This window comes from Entelurus aequoreus, linkage group LG01 (genome assembly GCF_033978785.1).
Source record: "Entelurus aequoreus isolate RoL-2023_Sb linkage group LG01, RoL_Eaeq_v1.1, whole genome shotgun sequence".
Lineage (NCBI taxonomy): Eukaryota > Metazoa > Chordata > Actinopteri > Syngnathiformes > Syngnathidae > Entelurus > Entelurus aequoreus.
The window spans coordinates 77,019,363-77,028,375 of NC_084731.1; the positions used below are offsets into that span (position 1 = coordinate 77,019,363).

The 9,013-nt window shown below is 39.3% G+C and overlaps 1 protein-coding gene across 2 annotated transcripts in view; it reads right to left on the bottom strand.

Annotated features, from left to right (window-relative positions):
• Positions 1-181: 181 nt before the first annotated feature.
• The window catches only part of LOC133657464 (uncharacterized), a 16,126-nt gene continuing 7,294 nt past the window's right edge, over positions 182-9,013 (bottom strand). Inside the window, exons 1-7 of one of the 2 annotated variants that reach the window (XM_062058818.1) lie at positions 7,807-7,903; positions 7,034-7,222; positions 5,321-5,389; positions 4,076-5,184; positions 3,867-4,004; positions 3,557-3,668; positions 182-301 (exon numbers count right to left, since the gene is read on the bottom strand). In XM_062058818.1, the coding sequence (XP_061914802.1) occupies positions 228-301; positions 3,557-3,668; positions 3,867-4,004; positions 4,076-5,184; positions 5,321-5,389; positions 7,034-7,222; positions 7,807-7,864 (1,749 nt within the window). In that variant the 5' untranslated portion in view covers positions 7,865-7,903 and the 3' untranslated portion in view covers positions 182-227. Of the gene's footprint in view, positions 302-3,556; positions 3,669-3,866; positions 4,005-4,075; positions 5,185-5,320; positions 5,390-7,033; positions 7,223-7,806; positions 7,904-9,013 lie in introns of those variants that run through there. The other variant, XM_062058828.1, reaches the window with a different exon arrangement.

A 9,013-nucleotide genomic window follows, 5' to 3' on the forward strand; every position in this document is an offset into this window, starting at 1 on the left:
TATTTCTGTCTTTTTTTTAAATGTACTTTTTGCACTTTCCAGGTACTCCAACGGTACCGAGTTGTGTTCAAATTGGCTCCTTAAAGTGTACATACTTGCATTGTATACACAGGTGGAACACCACCATGCAAGTCCGTTCCGGGTTTTAGACTACAAAAGTACGACAATAAAGAGACACGTGCACGATGCAGGTATGGTTTTATTCCTTCTTACACGTCCGGGGGGTTTCACGCCGCCGCTGGATACGAGCAGATGGACGCTCGCTTCAGGTCACAGTCGACGGCCGTCCACCGACTTTGGTCTGCAAGAAAGTTTAGTCAATTACTTCCAATATTTTATCAGATTTCTAAACATTTGATTGATCGTGAGGATTAAAGTGGGAGGCTCAAAAGCATGGACGTGTGTGTTTAGGACCCTCCCTGTTTGAGGGAAGAGACCAACCAGATCCTTCAGTTCCAAGTCTGAAATGATGACAGGAGACTACAACTGAAGATTGACAATTAAGCACAAACAAAGAGCGAACCAAGCCGTCTAAAGTTCGGAGAAATCTCTAAAACGGTCGCCCGTCTCTCATGCTTTTGTCCATAGATAGATAGATAGTACCATGTTGCCTGCCTCGCCCTGGCGGGGCTCGAAACTGAAAGTTGCCTTGGTGTGTGTGTTTGTATAGATAAGAAACAGATTTGAGATCATTATATTTATCTACCTAAATTCAAAGTTTCAATCAATCAATCAACGTTTATTTATATAGCCATTAATCACAAGTGTCTCAAAGGGCTGACAAAATTCCAGATTATAAATTGCTACTTTTTTCCTACGCTTTGGACCCTGCAGCTAATTTATTGATTTTTCTTCGCTGACGGCCATTGCAATTAGTTTTCAAAAAACCCAAGCAAAGACACTAAAAATGTGTGTTATTGTTTCTGCTATGGCGCCATCTTTTGGACGAGTTAGCCAGATGCCGGGTTGGTGAACGTCAACAGTATTTCCTTCTGTTTAGTGCTTTGAACCGGAAGTACAGTTACGTCTTTCAGTCGTCCATAGTGGTTTTATTCGTATGGATTCTTCACTCCAAGCAATGTTTTTAAGTTTTACAATATACCGGTAACTAAAAAACTATTTTTACTTACTAAACCGTCCCATGTGTGATGTCTGTAGAAGTGTTTACATGCATATTTGTACGTGCTATCGTAATGTTATCAACTAGCATCATTAGCATTTGCTAATATGCTAACACGTTTACAAATGTCTTTGCTAGTATTATTAACTTACAATGGGATTATTTTTGTATAGTTTCAGTTTCATAAATTCCTAAGTAAATTCACCAAAATGTCACCGTAGAGTTATTGAGTCTGTTTAGCTGATTGGAGAGCTAGCGGATCCATGATGATGACTTCTGTTTTGTTTGATCAATCGTTTTACTGCCTTGTTACAGACATCGTTTGGAAACAATTATGGTATGTAAATAAACATTTACAAAATATTTATGTGTAAACAACTCATTTCGCAACATCTATATGTATCTACGGCTTATAGTCCGGTGTAGCTAATATATGAAGACTTTTTTTTTTTTCTTCAAAGCCTTGGTGTATGCGGGTTATATTGTCCGTAAAATAGGGTGCTTGAGCAAAACGAAGGCCGAAACTAGTGACTTCAAAGCATTACATTCTGCTCAAAGGAGGGAACATATTCCCCCAACATGTGTATATATTTACTACTACGAAACAATCATTTTATAGCATAATATCATGTCTTTAAAGTAAAAAAGTCAAAGTAATGACTTTGAGTGTTGTACTGTAAATGATTTATTTTTAATCTGAAGTGAAACGAGTTGTCTCTATGCCTTTATTTTACGAGCAAAAATTGGAGTTACGAGCCTCCTCGCCTCTCGTTGGCGCAGTCAAGGTCGCCGTGAACCCCCTAAAATCCGACAAAAACATCCGGTCTTACTCGCTAGCGTTAGCTTATAGCTACAGATGGACATAACTTTGTGGTTCCACGTATGGGAAGGAAGAAAATTAGTGTGAAGGACAGCGTTGAGAAGAAGAATTGGACGATAGTCACTGAATTAAAGCAAGAAATCATCAAAGACCGTGCAGCTAGCTAACTTAACGTAGCAGTTGGAGTGTAGTACTGCTATCCTGCACCATACTGAAGCAGAACAAGTGGATAACGCAAGCTAAGGATGTTAAAATAATTTCCAAGTGGCTGACATTTATCCATGAAAATATGAAGAAAAAATCCTGTATTATTATTACATTACTTCATAAAAATATTTGTGTTTCTTGGTACACATTCTATTGCACTGTTTTTCATCCAATATTTTCAATATTTCTTACCTAAAAGTTAGTTTTTCATCATAAAAGACATGTTACGTTTTAAAATTGTGCTGTTTTGGGGGTCAAACACAAATAAATAGATTTTAATTATTTTTGATGTGACGATTTTTAGGTTTTATGTAGGCTGCAACAACACGAGTGCAATTATTTTATTGTAAAATGTATACAAAGCTCATAGTTTTACCTGTTTTATTGTGCTTATTTTTCCACTTTTTTTAGCCGTCCTTGAATGCAGCGTAGTTGTGGACGATGAGACCAAGTAAAATTAAATTGAAAAAAAAACACAGTCATTGTCACTAAAATTATCACAATTACTATTGTCACAGTATTGATGAATCTGCTCAAGAAGTAACCCTAACCCAATAACCACGTTTATTTACACAATTAAATACATAGCCACACGATATAGTTTCTTGGCAGAAGAAATATGTTATATTATAAAATTTTCGGGCTGCTTAAAAGCCGTACTATTTTTATTTGAGTGTTTAAATATGTTATCTTCTTCTGTTTTAATTCTTAAAGTTTTTGTGTTTTTTCAATGATAAAGAAAAAACCGTGCATTGGGCGCGTCACTTCCTGTTAATGGGACTTCACGCAAATTCACTTCCTGTTGTCTCGCTTGAGTATGGATCTCTTGTCGAAAAAAAAAAAAAGCACACCTTGTAGGTGTAATGTGCACAATTGAATAAACATTTGGGAATGTCGTATTTTAAAGGAAAAATACATATAATCGCGCTTGTTTTCATGTTAGCATATAAGATAGTGAGAGCTAGCTCACTTCTTCAGTAAATGATCAGTGTTACACGTCCTTGAGTTGATCAAAGTGTTGTCAATCACCGTTTTGCGATCATTTTGATATAAAACAGTATTAATAACATTGGAAAGTTATACCGGGGTTTATCAGTTAACCGTTTATCGTTGCATCCCTATTGCTAGCTTGACGTAACTGCACGCAATGAATAAAGTTTTTATTGTGTGACGCATGGACGGAGGTGAGGATTCTTTCAAAATAAGATACCCGGAAAATAAAATGGATGCAATTTTAAATTAATTTCTGTGATCCTGGTAAAGTGGAAACCCTTTATTGTCCCCAGCTTATTTTTTGCCACTTTCTTTGATTTTTACCTAAAATATGGCCATTCACCAAACATAAAAAATCCTTTGTACTTATAATTTGGAATATTAAATTTGAGCGGGTTTTCGGGAAGTCCTCTTACCTATTTTGAACATCTCCACACAGACTGGCTTGTTGGTGTGAATGTTAGGCTGACCCGGCATCCAGTCACTATAAGTCCACTCTGACCCGTCTACCCAGGAGGCCTGCTGGTTCTGCAGCATTCAAAACAATCCATTAATATTAAGTCAAATAAGACTTCACTACTACAAGAAACATGTACGTCCAAGTCCAAGGGTCAATGTCTGACCAAGGAGAGAATAACAGTAGATAACGTATCTGATAGAGGTACCCTTGGCCTTCATTCAGGGTTGTGAATAAAAACTCTGACATGTTTATGCTGCTGGACTTGCCTTGACCACGGCTCCCAGCCACGTCAACCGTGGGCTGATCTGACCGCCCTTGGTAACCATGGAAACCAGGCGGGAATGAAGGTCCCCGCTTGTCACAGATGCGAGCTCAGCGTGTGTGTTCTGAGCTTTGCATAAATCCTAAAAACAAAGCACACAATCAGACTTGGGACAACCGGATTAAGTAACTGGTGGGGAACACCGAGACTAACCTGTGCTTCTTGGAAATTCAGTGGAGTTGGGTTAAACTCGTAGCAGTTTCCATTGATCACCTCCCCTTGACATGTTTGGAGGCTGGGAGTGGACCGGCCCTGTTCCTCTGTGTGTTTAACCCATGGTTCTGTTCCCTGCCTTAAACCCACTGGTATATTTAGAGATGGTTCTGTTCCCTGTCTAAATCCGTTAGGGAGAGACCTAGATGGCTCGGTTTGCTGTCTGAAACCGCCAGGTGTCAAAACAACAGGTTCAGTTCCTTGTCTGAAACCATCTGGGATTGGCATGAACGGTTCTGTTCCCTGTCTGAAACCGTCTGGGATAGAAACGGAGGGCTCTGCTTCCTGTTTGAAGCTCCTAGGAGTAAAAATTGTAGGTTCTGTCCCCTGTCTGAAACCCTTTGGGATAGAGGAGAACGGTTCGGTTCCTTGTCTGAAACTGTCTGGGATCGACATGAACGGTTCGGTTCCTTGTCTGAAACCATCTGGGATCGACATGAACGGTTCGGTTCCCTGTCTGAAACCATCTGGGATCGACATGAACGGTTCGGTTCCCTGCCTGAAACCGTCTGGGATCGACATGAACGGTTCGGTTCCCTGTCTGAAACCGTCTGGGATTGGCATGAACGGTTCTGTTCCCTGTCTGAAACCGTCTGGGATAGAAACGGAGGGCTCTGCTTCCTGTTTGAAGCTCCTAGGAGTAAAAATTGTAGGTTCTGTCCCCTGTCTGAAACCCTTTGGGATAGAGGAGAACGGTTCGGTTCCCTGCCTGAAACCGTCTGGGATCGACATGAACGGTTCGGTTCCCTGCCTGAAACCGTCTGGGATAGAGGCGAACGGTTCAGTTCCCTGTCTGAAACCATCTGGGATCGACATGAACGGTTCGGTTCCCTGCCTAAAACCGTCTGGGATAGAGGCGAACGGTTCAGTTCCCTGTCTGAAACCATCTGGGATTGACATGAACGGTTCAGTTCCCTGTCTGAAACCATCTGGGATCGACATGAACGGTTCGGTTCCTTGTCTGAAACCATCTGGGAGTTGAGACGAAGAAGCTTCCTCAACTCGAACCCAACCCCCTCCATTCTTTTTGGCTGGCACATCGACGGGAACTGAAAAAAGAGCATGTTCTGTTTCCATCAGTCACATATAGTTTGATTTCCTAGAACCCAGCATGGGTGATATTTCAATTGAACATGAGAGAATTTAGTGAGTTTACTTTCTGTTAATTGTCACCATTTCTCCTACCTTCATCTGCCAACCAGTGTTTCGTCTCCAGGTCTCCTGGAGCATTTTCAACAAGGTTGTGGATGAAAGCTACAGATGAGAGTTGACAAGCAATTAGTCGAGGCATCCAACTGCTTCAAGGCAGTAAGTAGATTGTCCCAAGAACTACGTAACTCCATATCAGTCACTTAATCAACAGAGGGTTGGACTACAACAGTCTTTAGTTCAAGAAGGTTCATACAGTACTATGCTTCCAACTTTGAAGAGAACAGTTTGGGGAAGACCTGTTGTTTTTTCGCAGTCTCTACTCACTACTATAATGTAATTTATGTAATGTAATCTATAACACAATGCAATTTCGGTAGATATTGCATGTGAATGCTGAAAAATAGAATCCGAACTGAAATGTTAACAGTTAGCACAATAGCCAGATAGCATCAAGAAACAAAATATATATCTGCAAAATGCGCAAAAAAGTTACCATATTAACATGTTAATGATAGCATGTTAAAAGTTAGCATGCGGGAAATAACAAAATATTTGACTGTCCTCATAAATCTGTGAAATTAGCCAAAAATATGACATTGACGTTAGTATGAGCGAAGAAACAAAATATTTCACTTTGAGGTGTATTCCTGCTAAATGTGATAATATAGTTAGCATGTTCACGTTAACATGCTAACCAGAAACATTCGTGAAAAATTTTATATTGGACTATCGTCTGCATATACCTGGAATATGAACCAAAAAGATAGCATGATAACTTTTATAGGCTAGCAGTTAGCATGAATGACCTAATAAAATATTTGACTCGGTGTAGGCCTACCTGTAAAATGAACTAAAAAAGCTAGCATTCCAACGTATAGAATGCTAACATGCTAACGTTAACAGTTAATATCCGTGAATTACACAAATGTTTGCCTCTGATGTGTATACCTTTAAAACTAGCTAAAAAGCTAGCACGCTGACGTTCGCATGCCTACATGCTACAAGTTAGCATGCTTCAAGTAACAAAACATTTGACTCTGAAGTGTATGGCAGTGAAAATTATCTAGTTGCTAATTTTAGCAAACATTATCAAGTAGCATTTTGATTTTGCAACAATTTGAATCGGTTAAGAAATGTGGAAGCAGTAACACATTTGAATACAGAATCATTTAGAGAATCAGGATGGATTTCGGTAGATATCGCGTGTGAATGCTGAAAAGCCAAAGCCAAACTAAAATATAAGACTCTTGGGTGTACACCTGCGAAAAGGCAATAAAAAAGGGGGTGATACTATTTCCATATTTCATAATGGATTCAAATGGTTCCAAAGTCAAAACGCTACTCGATAATGTTACTTAATTGCTAGGTTGCTAATATTAGCAACTAGCTCATTTTTACTGGCGTACACCTCAGAGTCACTTGGCGCATGCTAACATTTAACATGCTAGCATTAGTATGCCAGCTTTTTGCAGGTATATACACCCAGGCGTCATATATTGTGTTAATTGCTGCTAGCATGCTAACTTAGCATTTCCGTTCGATTTCTGCTTTTCAGCGTTTACAAGAAAAGTCTACCATAATTATTCTCTACTCTCTGTTACTACTTCACCCTTGCTCAACCGATTTAAACCATTCTAATGTCAAAACGCTACTTGATAATGTTAGTCAATTGCTAGCATGCTAACATCAGCAGGCTGGTTTAGCTAACAAGTACAGTGTGTCCGTGTTGCGCATCTTTCTACTTACCCGTCCTCCTGCTCATCTCCCCGATGTGGTCTCGTACTAGTCCGTTGTCAAAGAACCTCTTGGAGGGCTCGGTGCCTTGTTGGAAGCCATCAGGAAGATATTTGATGGTGTTCGAGTCATCTGAGAGCTCGAAGGCCGATGACGCCTTCGGTAAACCTCTCTGAGGTGCGATTGGGGCGGCTTGCAGTCCTGTGAAGAAGATTGTTTATTTTATTTGCACTATTAATGATTACTTTCTGTGCTGTAATATGTGGACCACGACCTTAATAACTCGTGTAATAAATCAATCTAATCTCAGTTCAGTCGTTCAGGAGGTCAATTGCTGATTACATAAATGTGCTGACATCAGCACTTTTGTTGCAATCTGGTACATAATATGTGTTTCGTAATTCCCTAAATAAACCGCAAGGTTTATGATTACTTAACATGCATGCAAACTCATCACAATTCCCCTGTTTGTCAGCGTGCATATACATTTTACAACCAAAAAATAATAATAATTGTACCAGTTTCATGGATTGTCACACAATTTGGTGAGATTATTTTTAATAATAGTAGGAGTCACGAAGAAAGAGCCCAAGTCCCAAGAACCCAAGTTTGAAAACAAACAAACAGTCGACCGGGCATCTTGGGAGAAAAACCAGGCTTTGATGAACTACACCTAGGGACTTTGAGTCCAAATTTCAATCACAGATACCAAACTGATGGTGGATGATAAATTGTGAAGGATTTTAGGGAAAAACCTACGATAACACGAAACCCGTATAAGTCACCTCCACTTTCTGAGACCTTGATAGTATGTGTATGATGAAGATAGCACCCTGAAGACATCTTTACGTCCCTTTCTTATCTCCCGTGCCATCTACTCGCCTTGATTCCTGCGACTCGTACGGCCATCGTAAACTTCTGCTTACAGTTTTTGTAACTGTGGTAAAATACTAAAAAAAAAACTATGATTAAAAAAAAGTCAATACGTAGAGCTTCCTATGAATTTAGCGGGGGGAAAAATATCCTTGTAGTAGTTTCACGAATGTCACAAAATTTGGTGAGAATGTCAATGGCAGGGTTCACGAAAAAGACCCAAGAACCCAAGTTTGAAAAGAAGCATTTTGGGAGAAAACCAGGCTTTGTACTTTGACGAACTCCACCTAGGGACTGTGACCGAATGATCCCAATTTTAAATCAGGGATACTAGACTGATGGTGGAAGATAAATTGTGAAGGTAAATTGTAACCTACGATAACACGAAACCCGTATAAGTTAACTACCATGTTCTGATAGTATGTGTATGATGAAGATGACACCCTAAAGACATCTTTACGCCCCTTTCTTATTTACCGTGCCATTTACTCGCCCTGATTCCTGCGACTCGTACGGCCATCGTAAACTTCTGCTTACAGTTTTTGTAACTGTGGTAAAATGCTAAAAAAAAATATGATTTAAAAAAAGTCAATCCGTAGAGCTTCCTATGAATTTAGCGGGGAAAAAAGATCCTTGTAGTAGTTTCACGAATGTCACAAAATTTGGTGAGAATGTCAATAGCAGGGTTCACGAAAAAGTCCCAAGAACCCAAGTTTGAAAACAAACATTTTGGGACAAAACCAGGCTTTGTATTTTGACGAACTCCACCTAGGGACTGTGACCGAATGATCCCAAATTTTAATCACAGATACTAGAACAGTGGTGTCATACTCTTTTTAATTGAAGGCCACATCGCAGTCATGGTTGCCCTCAGAGGGCCGCTTTTAACAATGAGTAATATATGAATATACATGTGTATATATATAATACATTAACAATATATTTTTTTTACATAAGCTGCAAAAAAAATCTTTAAATTTTACTTTAAAAACTGGCAGCTCAGTCACCAGAATTTTACAGTACAAGCAGTGGGTTTTTTTTTTACAGCATATAAAAAAATTTAATATATGGAATGGAATGGAATGGAAGAACAATACCACTGTTTTAGCGGTAAAATTC